General features: G+C 46.9%; 1 protein-coding gene across 2 annotated transcripts in view; it reads right to left on the reverse strand.

Annotated features, from left to right (window-relative positions):
* Positions 1–20,183, reverse strand: part of SPTBN1 (spectrin beta, non-erythrocytic 1) — a 192,772-nt gene that overhangs the window by 24,112 nt on the left and 148,477 nt on the right. For both annotated transcript variants that reach the window (XM_032410973.1, XM_032410974.1), the window contains exons 15-26: positions 19,975–20,112; positions 18,385–19,141; positions 17,318–17,520; positions 12,437–12,527; positions 7,444–7,590; positions 6,132–6,395; positions 4,618–4,842; positions 3,857–3,946; positions 3,478–3,759; positions 2,698–2,828; positions 1,250–1,454; positions 483–857 (exon numbers count right to left, since the gene is read on the reverse strand). In XM_032410973.1, the coding sequence (XP_032266864.1) occupies positions 483–857; positions 1,250–1,454; positions 2,698–2,828; positions 3,478–3,759; positions 3,857–3,946; positions 4,618–4,842; positions 6,132–6,395; positions 7,444–7,590; positions 12,437–12,527; positions 17,318–17,520; positions 18,385–19,141; positions 19,975–20,112 (2,908 nt within the window). The remainder of the gene's footprint in view (positions 1–482; positions 858–1,249; positions 1,455–2,697; positions 2,829–3,477; positions 3,760–3,856; positions 3,947–4,617; positions 4,843–6,131; positions 6,396–7,443; positions 7,591–12,436; positions 12,528–17,317; positions 17,521–18,384; positions 19,142–19,974; positions 20,113–20,183) is intronic.

Raw genomic sequence — 20,183 nt, forward strand, 5'->3', positions numbered from 1 at the left:
CCCTCTCTCGCTGTCTCTCTCTGTCAAATAAATAAATAAAATCTTTAAAAAAAAAAATAAAAAATAAAAAAAAATAAAAAAAAATAAAACATTAGACTCTTGTTTTCCCTCTTCACGGACATAAAACTCAGATCCTGGTGGATGGAAAATAATAAGGTATTATTGTGGAAACGATTCTGGGTGAACAGCTAGTATAATACAAATTCTTGTTGAGAAGGTCTATGACTTGCAAACGTTTGCAAGTGCATCTGGTTTGTTTTAATTGTGGGGAGAGTCACTTAATGATGTCTGCGCACGCAGCACACTGTGAACTTTATGGACTGAGTTCTCCCAAACGGAGCATTTTAACAATGTGTGTGTGTGTGTGTGTGTTGAATCTGGGCAATTCTTGGAGGCATGTTTTGAGGAGCCAAGGAATGGAGAGAGACGCTCAGAGATGCACAAAGATGCTCCCCACCACCCTGGGCAGCTCCCTGACCCACCTGAGTGCCCAGAGCCTGAATGTCATGCTCGAATGTGGTGTGCATTCTCTGTAAGGTCTCCACTGTGTTCTGATCTCTCCCAAGCTCCTCGGGGAGTTTCTTGTGTTTGTCCTGGATACGCCCAAAGATCTCCTTGGCGTCGTGGTAAAACTTGTGCAGTTCATAGGAGGCGGCAAGAATCTGTGTTCTCGTGTCAATGAGCTCCAGGAGGTCAGCCCAGGCTTCGTTGAGCCCGTCCTTCCACTCAGCGATGGTGGCGGCATCCGAATGTCCAGAGTTGATGAGTTCATCGGCCATGTGATTGACGGTGTCCACGCGCTCCTGCCCAATGTTCCCGGTGTCTCGGGCAAATTCCCGGAATCGTTCTTGTAACATCTGAAATGGGGATAAGTGTAAAAAAAAAAAATCAGTGAGACTACTGTGAACATTTTATTTCTTGATCACATGAACGTCCCTCGGAAAGTAACAAGTAGTGTGCGTGACTTAACAGGTCTTAGCTCTAAAAACTCAATCAGGCCTCCTCCTTGCTCACTATCACAGAGCAAGGCCCTGGCTCCATCTCCTTTTCCTACTGGGGAACAGGGCACAGAAAGGTTAAACAAGCTAAGTCAAAGTTGCCTGGTGATAAACAAGCTGAGCTGAAACCAAACCCCATGACCTCTGATGAGAGTCTGGGGCGTGTGATGTGCTCACAGATAAGGAGTCAAGCGGCCCTCCAGGCATAGTGCACACTGCACGGCTGCCCCGGCTCTGCCCGCGGTACTTGCCGTGACGTGCTCGTAGTCCTGCCCCAACTCGTGCGACCCTGCGACCACCTCCCTCTCGGCAATCCACTGCTCCAGGTCATCCACCTCCCGGTTGAGCTGGAAGAGCCTGTGCCTCTCATCCAGCTTGCCCCTCCGCTCTTCGGCGAGGTCTTTCAGGCCAGCGTACAGCTTATCCACTTTGGACTGCCGCATGCTGATGCGCTCACTGGAAGAGGGGGTGGGGGTGGGGAGGGGCGGCAGGAAAAGGACCTTAAATGTCACATTTTCTTCAGGGAGAAAACAAATGAGGGGGAAACACTAAGAGAGCATGTTACATAAAATTTCTCGAAGGAAACTTCTGGCTCTCCTATTTAGCCTAAAATACAAAACCCTGGAATTTGACCTTGAGTAATTTTAGAGCCAACATGCAAACAAAACACAATCATTAAGGCTGAAGGCCATCATGACGGTGATGATGAAGGGGAGGGAGGAGAAACCCTAATTCTCTGCATTGCTGACTCTGGAAGTCAGGATTTCCTTTGACGTTAAAAGTTAATGCAAAACCCAGGTGCCACCTTCCATTCTCAAGAACCATGTGGCCAAAGGGACAAATGCTATCCCTGACTGGCACACATCTCTACCTTCTCTGGGGTGCAGGCTCTTCCCCACCATTCCTGTCAAGTGGGTCCTGGGAGTGCTGCCTCCCCTCCTCCCAACTTCTCCTCATAAGGACAATCTTGTAACAGGAAACCAAAGAGACAAGGACTTCTTGATGCTTGACCCTAGAGACTAGGAAGGCACTTTCCTGGGAATCCTATCACGAACACATGAAGGACGCCCACACCAACACAGCCACTGATTGCATCTTCACCTTGCCTTGGTTGATGCACAAAGCCGATTCTTTTCCAGAGTTATAAAAGGCAGTTACATAGCAAACCTAAAATAACTGCCATTAAAGTTAATATGTGAGCGTGTTATAAAGTGGGGGAGTAACACACATACCCCTCTTCTTCTTTATTCCCAAGGTGCTCGAAGGACTTGATCTGTGAGGAAGTGGTATCATCTTGCTCCTATTATTTTACAGGGCTGTGCATTCTTGTCTACCACTCCTCCTAAAACTAATCCTCACTTAACTAAACTGGGTGACTTTCAACCCAAGGGTAGGTTCTGATAACCCATATCCGTGCAAGTCAATCTGTACTTGTGACTCATGACACCAATCATTTTTCAAGAAGGCCTTGGGCTCATAGGAGATATTTACCCCACAAGAACAATCTCCTAATATAACAGTTCACCCTTTCTGTTCAGCACAAGCCTACTGGGTCTATTTTACAGACGCTTCCCAAAGATCTACATCACCAGTTACTCAAGATGGGTGCTGCCATTCCCGTTTGCATGGGTCAGAGTAACAGACCCTCCCACTGGGAGGAACTGAGCGGCCATTCTAATCCTGACGAAATAGTACTCACCTTTCAGGATGGCTGTCAGCCACCAGGGCCCGGCTGGTCTTAGAGAGCTGATGCACGGTCTCTGCATAGTCCTCCACGGCTTGTTCCAGAATCTGGTGCTTCTTTAACATGGAGACAGCACTCTGCTCATCCTGCAATGAGGGGGAGGGTCACAACCACAGTCGTCCCCTCTGACCCAACACCACCTTCAAGCAGGACCAGCTGACTGCATGATGGGCGGAAGGAAGAATCATCAGAAAGAATAAAACCACAAGTGCGATATGGGCAATGCAACACCGAAGCCTTTCAGGAGGGTCAACACGGTCTGGACCATGGGAGGCCCCGTGAAAGACGAACACAAGGATCGTACGGAATGAGTGAGACTCCTCTGACGTACAGGCAAAAGCCCAGGAAACCAAGTGTGCCCTGGCCGAATGAGGCTCCTCACAGTCTAACACATAAGTAGATAACAGCATGCTGCAACCCTAAAAACTTTTAAATGGTCTCAAAAGCATCTTGTAAAGTTTAGGTAACTCTATTAATTAAAGAGCAAAAAGGACTCTGGCAAATATTTAAAAAAAAAAAGGATAAACCTAGTCTTAATGACATACCAGGACTCGGAGGAAGATTCTGTGTCAAGGGTAAACAGCCACAGATTCCAGTCACCTAATGCACGACAGTGTCCCCCATGACACTTGAAAGCAACGATGAAATGTTTCACCAAGACACAGCCACCCACAGAAAACAAGCTCGAGGTGGGAGTCTGAGGCTCTCTGGGGCAGGGCTGGAAACCTCTCTCACCTTGGCCTTCTCCTCAGACATCATGTACAGCTCCTGCTCGCTCATCCACGCCTCCGCCTCGGCCGCGTCGAAGTAGTACTGCTGGGCCCGGTGCGCCTCCTCAAGCCGCCTGTGGCGCTTCTCAGTCTCCTCGATGAGGAGGCCCCACAGCTCCTTGAGGTCAGCGAGCCTCCGCCGGATGGCCTCAGCGCTGAGGCTGCTGCTGTCGCTGACAATGTTTTGGCTCCTCTCGAAGATGTCATCAATGCGAGGCTGGTGTCCCTGGATCTCTTTCTGGAGGGTCTGTGGGAGTGGGGAAACAGTGCTCTCTCCCAGTCTCTGCCCTGTAATCTGGAGCAATTATTCATCAGACTGAGCTAGCCCAAGGAGGAACGCTTACCTGATTTTTCTTTATCAACAGCTGCACAGTCTGGAGGTTGTGGCCATGATCCGTGGAAGTTGCCAAAGGCATCCTCTCTCCAACCCACAACTGGAAAGAATTGTAAATTTAGGTGGTCAGGACCGCTCAAAAAGAACAAATATTTGATGCAAACAAGCGCAAAACAGACGATTAGCAGGGAGGCCAGCCTGAGAGAGAAGGTGTGTGCGATCCCACGGGGAAGGGCTGCCCGAGGAGCTGGATGGACCCTCTCCCCCAGGACAAGGCAAGGGCTCGTCTTTCAGACCCTACTTCATCCTCACTGCTGGACTCACTGTGAGTCCTCACCCTTAATTTTTAAAACTACTATTCTAGGGGCATTAAAACCCTAGAACATCTTTTGGGGTGCCTGGGTGGCTCAGTTGGCTAAGCGACTGCCTTCGGCTCAGGTCATGATCCTGGAGTCCCGGGATCGAGTCCCACATCGGGCTCCCTGCTCAGCTGGGGGTCTTCTTCTCCCTCTGACCGTCTTCCCTCTCATGCTGTCTCTCATTCTCTCTCTCAAATAAATAAATAAAATTTAAAACTCTAGAACATCTTTAGAAAATCAAGGAGAACAGTGGAGTTGCATTTCGTGTAAATACATAAAAGCATGGGCTTTGATAGTCCAGCTCACCGATGCAGCGCAAAGTGAGTCTAACAAATAAGTGAGAATACGGCTTAAGGCAGGACAGGTGAGGAGGCTTATGGAAAGGCCCCCTGTGTGGTGACGGTCTACTTACGATCTCGTCCTCCACATCCCTGTTGAACTGATGGATCTCTTTGGAGGCCAGCAGGTTATGCTTTCTCTCGTTCAAGGGCTCCAGCAGTTCCATGAACTTGGTCTGCACGGTGAGGCGCTTGCTGTCCACCTCGTCGGTGCTCTTCCCCTCCTGACTCAGGGCCTGGGCCTGGCTCTGGAGCTCCTCGATCTCCTTCTTCCGCACCTCCATTTGGTTCTCCAGCATCTGAGGGCAGAAAATATCAAGTGTGTCACACCAGAGACATGGGAGACACGCAGTCCTATAAAATGTTTGTTTTGGGCACTGGCCAAAATGGAAGATCTAGTATAAATTTATATAATAGAGAGTCTAAGAAAGGATTCTTAACATCTATCAAACGACCAATTGATGCCTTTCCAGGACTTTTTTTTTTTTTAAGTAGGTTCCATGCCAGTGTGGTATCCAACATGGGGCTTGAACTCACAACCCTGAGATCAAGACCTGAGCTGAGATCAAGAGTCAGACACTTAACCAACTGAGCCACCCAGGCACCCCCCTTTTCCAGGATTTTTAAACTCAGGAACAACATTCAAGTTTATCCAGGAACTTAGAAGGCAAATGACAAGAGAAACAAGAATTATGGGGAAAAGAAAGTCTTCATCTGCTTGTTCAGAAGCCATAACGATGTTGGAAACCTACATTATCCATCAGTAACATCTTAAGGTTCCAGTTCTTTTAGGCAAAAAGGATAGCATGTTTCCACCTTCTCTCAATTTCTTCAATTAGAAGTCTGATTATTTTTTTTAAATACCGGATTATGAGGTGAAAACATGCTAATTGCTTACTTACAGGAGGAGAATGAGCAAAAGTGAAAGCGGGGGGCGGGAATCTCACTAAGGAAACATCACATACTGATGGCTGAGAGACAGGGGGTCGCATCTAGGAATAAATGGACTCCTTTCTTAGGTAGGGAAGTAAACAGCCACGAGTGAAAAACCACCCTTAACAAAACTCCTTAATGCATAGTAACATAGCCAAATAACCACATCACTTAGCAAAAGGAAGGGTGGGTATCACATTGAAGAAACAGGCCTCAGCACTCGACAGAGACATTTCCACAGTGACTGGTTCTAAGCACAACTGTGGGGCTGGGGACTCGGCCACTCAGATAACTAACATGTATCTACTAGATGTTATACAGCAAAGTATGTGAACAGGATTACTTTCCCCTGTGTAAACTACAGAAATGAATGAAATGAATATTTACTCAACTGTTAAATGGTGGTATGTCAACTAAGATGATGACAATAAAAAAAAGTACTCCTGTGCACAGACACCCAATACTTCTACTAATATTGTGTCTTTCCAGTTGATTCTAGCAATGTCCCATGATGCTGTCAGGACGAACACTTTGCTGGGTTAAAACCCCTTCACACAGAAGACAGGTGGTTGAGAACATGGTGGGCGAGTTAAGACTCTAAAGACGATGTCAAAACAGAAAGAGGCCCAAGCATGTGGTGGCCTCGCCCACTTGCCTGTTGCTTTTTAAGCAGGATGTTGACGCTGGTCAAGTCTTTGCCGTAGTCGTCAGACTGAATCTGGCTTTCCAGGCCGTGCAGCCATTTGTCCAGATCTGCACAGCTCTGGGTGAAAAGTTCAGCCTTGTTTGCATCAAAGAGCCGCTGGGCCTTGGTCTGGGTGGTGGATTCAAGGACTTCCCACATGTTATGTAAACCAGTGAGTTTCTCCTTCACCACAGCTTCTGTCTCGGGCTTTTCTGAAATGAGCTGCATTCCTTCCTGGAAAACATAAATAAATACAGTTTGCTAGCGAGCAAAGGTCACTGTGAAAAACAACCCTAATCTGTGATCTACCTATTCGCTCAACATACAGAGCCTTTCCACAAAAGGTTACTGCTTCCTAAAATGGACAAGGGCCTAGTCTATGTACACTACGTGGCTTTCAAGAGTCCAGCAAGAAGTGACCGTGGCATGATGAAACAGTTTCATCTGGGGCAGTGGGGAAGTGCTCAGGACATCAGATTTCCTCCCCTCCACTCAGCCCCCAAAGACCCTAACACATTACTTTAACCATTAAGAGTCTGAAACAAGGGGCACCTGGGTGGCTCAGTCAGTTGAGCGTCTGCCTGCAGCTCAGGTCATGATCCCAGGATCCTGGGATCAAGTCCTGAATCAGGCTCCCTGCTCAGTGGGGAGCCTGCTTCTCCCTCTCCCTCTGCCACTCCCCCTGCTTGTGTGCTGTCAAATAAATAAAATCTTAAAAAAAAAAAAAAAAAGAGTCCGAAACATTATAAAAGGGAAGTGGGGAACTTCACTTTCATGTTCAGTTATGCTGCATACATCTCCCTGTGCCAAAATAATACGTTTTAAGTTATTACAGTGCCTGGTCACCCAAGAAAAACTGGGAGAACTTAAAAAACAAACAAACAAAAACACGTAACCTTTCTAAATTCTGTGCAAATCATCAGTCTCTCACAGTCCAGGACATGTGACAGGATTAAGACAGTGGGGACTCTGTCCAGGGGGCTCACAGCAGGTGAGAAACAAAACAGAAACCCAACAACTAGTACTCACTAAAAGACAAATCAAGCGTTCTGTGCCACACCTGGTTGGGTTTCTGCTTTTCTCCCTTCTACCGAGTCAAACTCAGGAATTGTTAAGTGGGAGAAGGCCTGCTCCAGGATGTGTAACTTCTGTATGGGATCAGTAGGACTCAAAAATCCAAGAAGCTGTGCTAAAGCGAGAAGCTCACCTCCACCGGGGTCACTCTCATGCCGTGGTCACACCACAGAAACAGGAGCCTCATCAAACATTTTTAATTTCTCACCTTCTCAATTTTGTCAAGCCATTCTTTGTTGGATGCAAGTTCTGCCATAAATGCTTGATGTTTTAACCATTTACTGTGCAGATTTCTGGCTTCGTCATAAGACATGTCCTGGGCGGTAAGCATCTTTTCATTGATCCAGAGAGATAGCTAGGAAAAACAAAAATCAGAAAGGTTTCAGAGATTGTGATCACAGACATCAGCCTTTTTTCTGCCTGGAAAGAGTTGTGTTATGTTGTACTAAGCATACTGCACGTTTCCATGTCAACAGACAACCAAATATTTACTTTACAACCCTGACCCGTCATGACAGGTTATCTCCATTGTATGGGAGATGTACCTGAGCCTTGCTCCAAAGTATGTCTCTAACGTTAAATCCACAAGTACAAAAGCTCTCTGAGCCAGCTTTTAAAGTGTTTGGCACGTGGAACCAGCCTTCCCCCCAAAGACTTGTGTTTAAAATTCTGCCCTAACCAGTCCAAGTCACAATCTTCTTTCTCTTCCAAACACTTGTGCCAGCTATACCACGTTAATCATAATTAACTGCCTTTTACTCTATTCGGTAATCTTTTTACTCTTTTAGTTTTCTATTACATATAAAAAAGACCCAACACAAAACCCCCACTCTTTTTTCCCACAGCGCATCTATGGGAATGCCAAAAAACATAAATTGCTTGCTCACTGTAGGAGTAAGGCAACAAGGATGCCCTCTTAAAGTTGCCTTCAAAGTTTGAGTCACCTTCACCTCTCTTTCTATAGCCTCTATTTCTCTTAAGAGCCTTCCATTCAGACCAAGAACACTCCCCAGGACTTGATTTGAGACCCAACATGTCTCCTTGGATCTAAACTCCAGCAAGGCTCACAAAGCCTGCCAGCCACTGACAGATTGTAGTTCTCTCATGAGGCCGACGGTGGGAGCCAGCCCAGCCCCAGGCCCTGGACACATTCCCCTTGCTGGCTTTCATCCCAATTCGCTCGGCTCCTTATTGCCTGTAGTTGGCCATGCCAGGTCCTAATTCCTACCCCGTGCACAGCACTAACCTGGGAACAGCTGTTTCCCTAAGAGGAAGATACACAAAGGAAGGCAGGATCAGAAGAGACCATGTCCCTTTCTCCTGTGTGACCATGAGAAGCCCACTTTTTACACCAGTCGCTGCCACAACAAATCTGCACCCCAAACCCTCCATGGTCCAATCTCCAAGGTTTAGAAATGGCATAGAGAACCAAGAGAACCTTCCCTCCCAGGACCAACATTTGCAAGGCCATTCACTCACACTCGGGGCTGCTGCTGGGAAAGGCTTCCCCATCAATTTGTTTAAACAACACAAAGTCTGTTCTTTGAAAACGATGTCAAGGAGGGTGATGTAGGTCACAGGAGCACCCCTGGCTCTGAATATGGGCAAATTCCCAGGCACCATGTCTACCTTTCTCAGTATATTCACCCACCATGCAGGAGGGGGGGTGTGGGTAGAAAGCAAAAGGGAGTGAAATCTTTGTTGTCATTCTTTATTGAGGTGAAAAACCAGTAAATTTCATACAGCTCTTTGTAAGCTAGGACCATAGGTTGGTTACGTAACAATAGAGACACTAAATTTCCTACTTTAAAAGAATTACCTTTTTTCCAGTTATCTGGGTAGCTCAAATCTGAATTACTATGGCCATTCATTCAGTCCAAGGGGGAAAGAGGTTAAAAGGAAGCCAAATGGTAAAACTTCCCCTGTCTTCCACATACACACAGATTAAACACAATAGAAGGCATTTATCCAAAGTGCAAAGGACATTCACATATTTTCGCTATTCATAACCACCTACCCAGAGAGATTTAAAAAAAAAAAAAAAGCTACATAAAAATCAGAGGCTTAGAAACAAATCTGCTTTTTGCTGAACACATCATCCTACAGATAAAGCACCATGAGCTACAGCACAATGAAATGGGGCTATGGAACTTGCTAGTTCATCAGCCCTTCATCAGAATTCTGCAATCAGAACCACAGTTATTATTCGTGGGCATTTGCAAAGGTCATTTAAGAATATACTCATTCTCTGCAAAAAAGAACACTGTGCAGATTGGAAAGGGATAGGAAAAATGCTTTGATCACTGATTCAAGCTCAGAGCAAAGCAATGGAACTCCCTATCCCTTGTGCCACACAAGTCTAGTTATACTGCCCTTCTAAAAAACCTTCAGTTTCTGAATGTAGTTTCCCTATGGTGTGAGGGAATAGAACAGAAAAGCAGTAACTTCTAAATCACTTTTCAGGAATTCACACTGAAATACCGCTGCTTTCTATACCCGTCTACAACTGGGAATAGGGAGGCCCCTGCAGTAAATCTCCCCATCCGGGCAGTGGTTACTGAAGTGGCAACAAAGGCAGATCTCACAACCCGTGTCTGCTCTAGCCAAGGCACCCATGGGGAAGGGACTGGGGACACAAATTGGACTCCCGAGACTTTGGACAATACCCACAGCCAGCAGGGGTACTAAATCTGACCTCTGAGTGCTCTGGAAGTTTCTCGGGAGCATAACAGGTAGATTTTCAAATGCAAAGCTGGCCCACACACAGACTCCATTCTCAGAGATCCTGGCTTGAAGGATATTTTTTAATTTAACTTTTTTTAAAGGGGGGGAGGGGCATAAGGAAAGGGATACTCTTAAGCAGACTCCATGCCCAGTGTGGAGCCCAACTTGGGACTCAGTCTCATGACCTGAGCAGAAATCAAGAGTCGGACGCTTAAAAAGGGAATGTATTTTAATGAGGCTGAATGGTTCAGAGTTCAAAGCCAAAGAATACCACACACCCCCCACTTTGCTTGAACTTCTATACCAAGGGTTTTGGAGCTTCCAAACCTGACCTACATTCAGTCACTCCACGGAAACTCTCCATGCTGACGTGGGAGAGATGGCATCCCACAGCAGATGCTATGGTTGTACTAAATTTTAATGAGGCTCAAGGAAAGAAAGGCTAAACCAGGAAGACTTGGCAGAGCAGTCACAAAGAGACCTGCACATCATTCCCAGGACTTAACAGGCCAGCCAAAACCTTTCTGCATATTGTGAGGGGAAATCATGGCAGGACTGAGCCCTCAAGGCATACCCAACAGTCACTGGTGCGTGGTAAGGAGTGAACTCCTTACAACCAAGGGTGCTAATTTGGAACAAGTAGTAATGAAGATCTAACAACCCAGTAAGACGATTTCCTGTGATTCCACTGGGAAGGACTATCATTTTATCCATTTACTTTTCCCCACGTTTCTACTTATGAATCCACATATATGTCAACGGAAAACAGGGGAAAACTTCACCTGGGTTTCTCTCAAGGCTTCCTCTTGTCTCCTCACCTCCTGCTCATTTTCTGGCATTCTTTCCCCCAAATTTAGCCTAAGTTTCACCATGCTGAGGTCCATGAATTTCATCTCATTAAACTTGCCTTTTAAGCAAGGGTATGGAATCCTCTTCACTCCATCCCCCCCCAAGATGGCCTGAGGTTGAAATGAGTCATGATGGTACCACAGGGGAACCATCAAGGGGTAATACAGGGGCCTCTAGTGTGTCAAAGGCAAAGCCCAGGCTGCAAACAGCTCCTGATCTTTCCAGGGCTAAAGAGTCACTGAGTATTCCCTGTGGAACAACACGCAACCCTACACAGCTAACTTCCAATCCCATTACTCTTCTCTGTGTCCTGTCTGGGGGACATGGATACCTCATTAAATGAGCATCCTATCCAAACGGGTTATTAACGTTCAGTGTCACGTGAAGAGGCTCTCTTGTCTTCAGCCTGTCTGGCCCCAGGCAAATCCCCCACAGATCTAGATTCATCAGAGTGGCACAGGAAGCTGACAGACCCTAACCTACAGAGTTCAGGGGCTTTCTTTCTGAAGCTTTAGCTGCTGGAGCATATTGCAAGATTCACAGTAAGACAGCAGTTGAATGGACATGAAGGATCACTTGTCACACATGATCTAACACAACTGCTGTTAGGGCTGTATTTCTTCTAACACACAGCAATGTGTTTGCAGGCAAGGTGTTGTGATGTTCAGTCATGTTCTTCACACATGCCCCGATCCTGTCCCCACACCCACCAGTTGCCCTCCCCCAAGGTCCCTGCAGCTTCCTTTGGATATTCTTCATCCCATTTCTGCCTCTGAGGGGATTTAACCCAATAAACCAGAGAGGACGGAGTCTCAATGTTATTCTCTAGCAGACAGGAAAATGAGATGTGCTCATGAACTCATGAACATGTGAAGGCAGCCAGATGTTATTCTCCAGTTAGCTTGCAGAAAGACTGCGTTTTTCTGGCTAACTTTAGTTTTCCAAGTTTGTTTATGCACGTATCAGGGGGGCATGAAATAGTATGAGACTCATCAGATTAATACCACATGTTAAGACTCGGGAGTCTGAAATCAGAATTGCTGCTCTTGGCATGTTAGACATGTGTTCAAGGAACCTGAAAGATGGTATTTCAAGGTCTTCAGTGAGTAAGAAACTCAGTCCGTATTTTTCAAATCTTTGCTTCTTACCTGGGTAGCCAGTTCCTATTCCTCTTAGTTCTTCCCTTCTTACTTACAACATGATATTAAATGCATTTAGATTAAACGTTCTGGGGTATCACGCGGTCTTCGACGATGAAAACGTTCTAGATCTGCATTGTCCGATATGGCAGCTGCTAATCACAGTTGGCTACTGAGCACTTAAAATCCACCTAGTATGATGGAAGAGTTACACTCTGAATTCTATTTAATTTTTAATTAATTTAAAATGAAATAGCCACATACGGCTAGGGTCCACTGTAATGGACAGAATTCTGCACTATTCTGATTAGAAGAACCTAGTTACTCTAAGTGCTAGCTTGCAGGCTAGAGAACGGATGAGGTGCCATACTGGCTCAGCTAGAAATGAACTTCTGGGCCTCAATTAATTTTATAATCCCAAGGGCTCTTCTGCCAAATGCTCTCTCTCTCTTTAGAAGAAAGGAAGGGAGGGGCTGAAGGGAGACATACCTCCTGACAATCTTGCAGGAATTTCTGAAGATCCCTGTTGTCCTTCAATCTCATCAGAAGTTCGCTGGCTGCCTCACGATTCTTCCTATGTCTGTTAAAACAATAATAAAAAATAGCTTTTAAAAAAGGAAACACAGAATCTTGAAAGACTGAATTTATAACTCAATGTCTTTCCTGGGTTTCTACATATAATAAAAGCAGTTTGCTTGTACAGTTCTCATTATGTCAAAAAGGCAAGATAAGCAAGAGAATTTAGCATCCTCCAAATGAGTACGCGAGACCAAAACACCTGTCCAAGCCACAAAACAGGCAGAGGATGGCCTCAAATGAGCCATATAAATCCAGTGCTTCCTAAGTTGGTGCGAGGGGAAAAAATCTGAGCATGCACTGTGTACAAGTCCCCATCTAAGGCACTGCAAGAGAATTTGAAACTCCTCTTTAAGAAACTGGGGTGACAATTTGTGGCTAAGAAAATATAGATAACCATATAAAACTAGCTTTAAATTAATGTCTCCTAAACAGGTATTTTCCCACCTTGAGAAAAACTCCCCTCAAACAACAATGAACCAAGAATGAAAATTTTGAGACGGGTGAGATTATCTACCTACTAGACCCCACTCTTTATGAATGGATAAGAGTAATCAAGGTTGAATGAAGCTGAAGCACAAAACCTTAAGCAAAAATTCCTAAGAACCAGTAGGAGCTGCTAAGCCTGGGAGTGATAAGGGAAATGGGGTGCTGGCTCCCCAGCCTGAATGCTGTACACAGGGCTTCTTCACACACAGCATCACGGTGCCAGAACTCCGCAGTGAACTTCCTTCACGCGCCCAGTGGCTTAGGCTCTCCACCAGAGACGGAGAGGACCAGCTACGGGAATGCCGGAGTGCCGTGAGAAGGACAGCCTCGACACAGCTCCGCGGCACCAGAGAGGAGCTGCGCCACACCGAGAGCCGAGCAGCACTGCCGTGATACAGCTGCCCCGGCATGCCTGAGGGACCCACACCAGCCGGCCAGCCTAAGTGAAGGGTATTAACTGGGGCAAATGAGGAGGCTGGGTTTTCAGTCTGAGTCTCAAAGCAATTCCTCGCTGCATGTGCCCGGGCAAGGTCTCTCTCGTTGGGCCCCCACAGAGGGATGAGGAAGAACACAACCTCCGATTCTCTCCGATGCCACGAGCAGCTCAGGGAGCTCTAGCTGCTGACTGACCTTTAAGAACCTTCCTCGGGAGCACGAGCAAGCTTAGAGCCACGCTGTGGGTGCCACGGGCCCGCAGTGAATGCTAGCAAAACTGACCGTGGGAACACAGCAGCCGTCACCTGCCTGGGAAGCGAAGGGAAGTGCTCTCTGGTCCCACAGGGTGCCGGTGCTTACAGAGCAACTGGAGTAACACGAGTGGAAATAACACCGCCAGGTATATGCCAGATACGCACAACGACTTTCTCATTTGTTCTAGTTGAAAGGGGTTTCATAGCTTCAGGAAGAGGGACCTTAGTATTCTTATATCACTTAGGTAAAATGCAAAAATAGAGAAATACTTCTTAAATAATGCTAAATGGAAAGAGTGTATGCATGTTCAATGGTATAAAACCCCATGGCACAGATCGGAAAGTGCCAGGGATAAGATTAAAGGCTGTACCTTCTCTCCCCACATTTTTCACATTATATTTCTTTTATAACAACAAAAAATAACGGCCAAAGCCTCTCTACTGCATTGATACCCTTTCTCAGATACCAAAAATTTGAAAAAAAATTTAAGACTGTTAGTGAATTTGGGCTAAAGGAATTACTGTCTAAAAATGTGGGTGGGGAAGGAATGTCCAAAAAAAGCTTAAGTTCCCAAACCTCAAATTCCAGTCACTATTTGCAGGGGGTTGTAAGAATATAAAGCCAATCTTCAGGAGGAAGGTAATTTGGATTCAGGCACAAAATGCAGGAGGTCCTGCCTGTAGTCAAAGGTCTTGAGTAAGAGACCCAGGTCCCTTCCACGGTGCCACACCCAAGTGCTCAGAAGGCAAGGAGGAATCAGAAACTGGCAGCTACAACAGGATACGCACCCTCAATTGAAGCTCATGGCAATGGTGGAGATAAAAATAATTCAAACACTGCCTGAGAAGTCTCACCACGCAGAAACACAACCAAACAGATCCTGAAGGTAGCTTACATACTTAAGTCTCACACGTGCCCAACAGATTTCTGGCCGGGCAGTCTCTCTCTTCTAGTGGGACCAGGCAGAAGGGAAAGGCCAAATGGTGACCTGGGGCCCCGTGTCCAAATGACACACATCTCCAAGAGGGCACGATGATGGCATCTGAGGGGCATGCTCTGAGGAGCGAAAAACAGCTACAGGGGCAGCACGACACTTGTGCGGACTCGGAAAACCCTCGAGAGAAGTGAATGGGGCTTCACTGTTGACCAGCAGCAACCAATGGCGTTCGGGGAAGGCCTTTCAAGCTGGATCCTGGACTTAATGATAGGAAAGGAGCTTCTAAAATTTGGCCATAGTTTCCTACAGTCCTAAGGGTGCTCTTTGTCTGGGGCAAGATTAAATCTGTTGCTTTATTTCCATTTCTCACCTTCTACCCCTACAGTTCGACTCAGAATCTCCTTCATCCTCTGAGGCAGATGCTAGGTCTACCTCTGGTTCTTGTAAAAAGTAAAGAACCACAGGTGCCTGAGTAAAACAGATGGATACTACAAAAACTTTTTCCCGTGTAAGACAGGGTCTGGCTTTACGAAGCTGGATCCGGTTTCCTTGCTCTCCCAGGACTGCACTGTGGCTGGAACTTCCTTCGAGCCAGGAAGCTCACCCATTCGCACTCCCTGGGGCCGGCTTGGACAGCAGGCTCCTTTCCACCCAGGCATGAGCACTTTAAAGGTCACTCACACCCCACCCACATCTGTTAAGAGCCAGTGTCTTTGTTCTGGTATTTTTTCATTTCAACAAACTCAGTGGTAATTGACAAGATTTCCAGAACGTAAGCGCATTATAATGATTTTGCGTTTTATGAAAATAGCTTTACCAGAGCATCAGAATGTTTCTGGACAGGGGATTAGATCTGAAGATTCAGATATTTACTTAGCTTGTGCCCCCACAGCTGTGTATTTTGTAACAGACAAGTATCTTCTGGGATCAGTTTCTGATCCCCTCTGGAGATATGAAAGTGAAACCAGAATTCAGTGAACAAGAGCTGAGGAAAACGTAGTCATCCTGAGGGCTGATCAATGGAAAGCCCCCTCCCCCTTCCATCTTTCTTTTGTTTATGGATAGTATGTTCCATTTCTTCTTCAAGACAGAAATCCTAAGGAGGCTCTGGAAGCCCAGGAGCCCAGGCTCCAAGTCAAGGGCAAAAGGAAGGTTAAACCACAACTGAGGGCTGCTGAAACGTTCTCTCCTACCCACGAGTCTCCAGTCTTGACAATATCACCTGCTTCCAAAAACCCCTCACAGCTGCAGCACCAGGGGACGTATAAACACACACAGGAAAGCGCAAGGCAGCTGCACGCCTGCCTGGAAGCACGCGTCCCTAACGGCCAAGTCCGCCCTCAGGAAACCAGACATATGCGTCTAACAGAGACGAGCATGACGTGCTGTACTGACAAAATAACTCGAGATTTAACATTAGGAAAAAAGGAAATTCTTTTTCTCTAAGTTAACAATACCTTGCCTAATCTTTGTTTTTTACACTCACTCAAGGGCTTGGTGGACTTATTTTTCTTTTTTGTAGTTGTTTGAAGAGCAATAGATACAAAATGAGAATATATGTTACACCCTATTTCATGCTAGCACCCTTCAAAGGTACGGTTGAAAAAGACAGACTTGGAAGTGCTAAAGCCAAAAGCTCAGTCTTCATGGGGAGGGAGTAATTCCCCCTTCCACTCCGTATCATAAAAACTTCATAAGGCCGAGGGTCCCAGATATGGTTAAGTAAGGAAACATTCTCAGCAAAAAGTTCTTCCTTTTCACTGCACTTGAAAGCCAGAAAAGAAGCCTGTTTGTCAATGACATCAGTTTAAAAACGAGCCCTTAAATCCAGCCCAAACTGGGACCATAGAAGATCGGGTGGAACAGAGGCTGGAGACTGACCTAGACAGGCTAAACCAGGATGCAACTGGCGAGACCAGAACCAGCCTATCCTGGTGCATCCAAACCTTGGTCTGTCCTGACCTCGCACTTTAGTAACAGGCAAGGCAGGGTGAGAATGACGCTTACAAACAGAGTACACTGGCCTTCAGGCAGGGAGGAAAATCATAACTGCAAATAAATGAGTAAACAAAAATAAAAACATCAAATCTTAGCAATGCCTTGGCGGAAGAGGAAAGGGGCCTTTCTCTCAACAGGAAAAAATCCTATTACAGCATTATCCCAGCCAATTTTCTGGGAAGGGCCTGATAATGTTCCTTTGTGGCTCTGCCAGGTCCTCAGGATAAGCAAACCTCGCCGTCTCTCCTTACTCCCTCCTGAGAGTCTTCAGAGGAGTCTGGCGTGGATGAAGGTGAACGTGGGCTTAGCTGGGGAAGTGAGGCTCTTGAGGCCCTGTCACGAGACAAGGCTACACACTTCAACTCTCAAAGGGCACGGCTTATACCCTATTGCTAATTGGCATCACGGCTCTTATAAATCTTTGATTAAATAGTAGTTTGGCTTCTCAGGGTTTCTGTTCTTCTGTGGACACCTGTACATGCCTGACCATGAGAACCACCTTTCCAGGCAGCCAGGTGCTGCTCACCTATTTTCTGTGGTAGATAGATTAAATTTTGCCAGCTATCCAGACCCTGCTCACTGGGTAATTTATACCCACAGTCCCAAGGACTTGTGGCTAATGCCTCAGAGGCTTGGGAGTCCCAGGGTACCAGACTCCCTCAGGAGCCTGAGCGCCATACCTGTCATCGATGGAGTCCACCTTCTCCTGGATGCGATCTGAATTGATGTTCCCATCGCTCACCAGCCTCCGGCCCGTCTCCACAACAGCGTTGATCTTCTCCTCATTGGCATCCATGGTGGTCATGAAGTCCTCTTGTTTTTTAATAGCTGCTTCAGCTCCTTCCAAGGTGGTGGGCATTTCAGTGTGGGCCAAAACGTACTCCTTTTTCAAAGAGAGACAACCAAAACCACAGCAGGATGAAACATCATGAAATACAACTCGTTTCCAGAATAATGAAAGCACTCTTTCCTATGTCCTAAGTTTCCATGCAACACATACTTCATAACACCTGCTCCATTGTACTTAAATAATCTACTGAATCCGAGAAAACAAAAGGTTGGGAGGGAAAAAAACCTAGCGGGATCCCATAAGGAACGAAATTTCCTTGGCTAAATGGCTAAGTTTTCTCCCAAAGTGAGGAAACCAAGCAGTGCTTTACGCATCAGCCACCAGGGTCCTCTCATGTGCCCACTGCCCAGTGGCAACATACTCTTCAAACTCTCTCTTCGAAAGAGATTAACAACCCTGATGTTGGCCACCATCTTCAGCCGTTTCCTTTCTCTAGTTTCTGCCTTATGTCATTGGGTGAAGTCCCTGAATCTTCTAGAGCAAGGAAGACAGAACCACTTAGTTCCTCCACCAAAAAAAAAAAAAAAGAGAAAAAATAAAAAAAACAATCAAACAAAAAACCCCCCTCACTGTACTTTTTGAATCATCAAATTGGATTACTGCCTTACAGAATATTGCCAATCTAATGCGATACTATGAGGACATGCTATGAACGTTAAGAGATCCTCGAGAGTGGCTGAAACAGAATGGTACTCTGCAGGGCAAGACACTCCCGCAGGAAGCTTCAGCTCCCATCCCTACTTTGGGATAGGCTTCAATGCCTTGGAAGTTGGAGGGTAAAAAGCCTCTCAATTATCCTTCTGTTTCCACACAGGACTGCTCTGAACCAGCAGCCTGGCTAGAGCAAGCAGGACCTGCTGTACCAGGAAGGAAGCAAAGGCAAGTGAGGAGCAGTACCTGGTTGTTAAGGAAGGCCTCGGCCTGCTTCGTGTCCCTAAGAAACTGCTGGTAGGCATGTGACTGGGAGAGGAGATTCTGCCTGTTCTCCCACATTTTGTGGAGCTCATTCCACCCAGTGTCCAGGGCCTGCAGCCGCTGCCGCAGAAACATGTACTGGGCGTCGGTCTGTCCCTGGGTGACCATCTCGCCCATGTCCCTCATCTTCTGGTAGTCCTCCTCGTAGTTGTCGATCTCGTTTTTGATGTTCTCATGCTGCGTGAGGAGCTTCTCCGCCTCGGTTAGGGTGTTGGGCATGTCCTCAGAGGCGATGGCCGTCTGAGTCCGGGAGAGCCAGGACTGGAAGTCGTCCAGGTCCCGCAGGAACTGCTGCAGCTTGCTGGCCTCTCCCAGGGAGGCCTCGCGGTTTTTCAGGGTGGTCTTCATCTCCTCCCACACGTCGCTGATCTCGGCCAGCCGAGACAGGATGGCCTGAGCCTGGTCGGGGTGCTCGGACTCGAGCTTCTCGGCCTCTTTCTGCAGGTCACTTAGCTTTGCCTCAATGGCCACCAGGTCCCGCTCCATGCCGGTCAGCTTGCGCTGCAGGGCCATGACCCCGGCCAGGTCGTTGCCCAGGTCCTGGGTGGACTCGATGACCTTGGTCTTCTCTCGAATCCAGGATTTGGTTTCATTGCACTCAAGGTGGTAGTTCTGTATGCTCAGGGCAGAGAGAAGAGCGTCCTTCTTCCTGTCCACCAGCTCCCGGAACTGACTCCACCTGTGAGCACAAGGGCATGGAGAGAGCCGTGTCAGAGACTGGCTGCCAGCTCACGGCTACACAGTGACAGTAACAGTCAAGGTCTAAGTGGTCATGTTTTCTCTCCATCTCTGCTATGAGAATAAATGCTTTTTGAACAATCATCTCACTCAGTATATGTACACCAAATTATCATCTCAACAGCTCAGAGACGCGATATAATCTGGAAAAAGCCGGACATGAAGAGGCACTTGTTCAAGGAGCTCCAGTGTGGACAGAACATCTGTCCCCCAGAGTCAGTTACTTTTCCGTAACTGCATTTCTGCCACGCGCATTTTACTTATCTCTGAACTGCACCTAATGAACATTTTCCAAACCCAAAACGCCTGACAGTCACCTTCAGAACCGAGGCCACCATAACCTACTCAAATGTGTTTATCCAACAGAAAGATAACATCAGGACAAAGGTCTAACTTGATAATCAAGACTTCCACTCGCCAATTATATCTAAAACACGTTAAAATTCTGTTCCAGAAATCATCTCAAAATCATCTCCAGAAATCACCAGCCACCTTGATGCCATGGTCCTCCACACTGGGGACAGGCCTCACACTAACACCTTAACTTCTGATGTGGGGCCAGGCAGGGGCCAGGCTACCTCGAATGACATCACCCCAGAAGACACTTCTTGCAAAACCAGGGTATGCTGAAACGCAGATGCCAATGCTGTGACATCAGGGCCACATTATCAGTGACCCTGTGTGGGCAATTCCCGACAACAAGGCCCCGCCAGTGACCTCGCCCTCCCTGGTCCGACACACAGGGAGCCAGCACACCGCCGGCTGCACACTCACCTCGTGTTGAGTTTGTCCTGCTGGGCTTTGATTTCCTTCTCACTCGGGTGGCCGCTGTGCATGAGCTGCCGTGCAATCTGGTTCACCACGGCGACCCGGGAAGCCTGGTTATTCATTTCCGGTTCAAGGCTCTCGAATCTGGAAAGGCAATTCAACAGGGTACTCACCTCCTTGGTCATGAGCGGAAACAAGGGGCGGCTGGTGGCCCC

This window comes from Phoca vitulina, unplaced genomic scaffold, assembly GCF_004348235.1.
Source record: "Phoca vitulina isolate PV1807 unplaced genomic scaffold, GSC_HSeal_1.0 scaffold12, whole genome shotgun sequence".
NCBI lineage: Eukaryota > Metazoa > Chordata > Mammalia > Carnivora > Phocidae > Phoca > Phoca vitulina.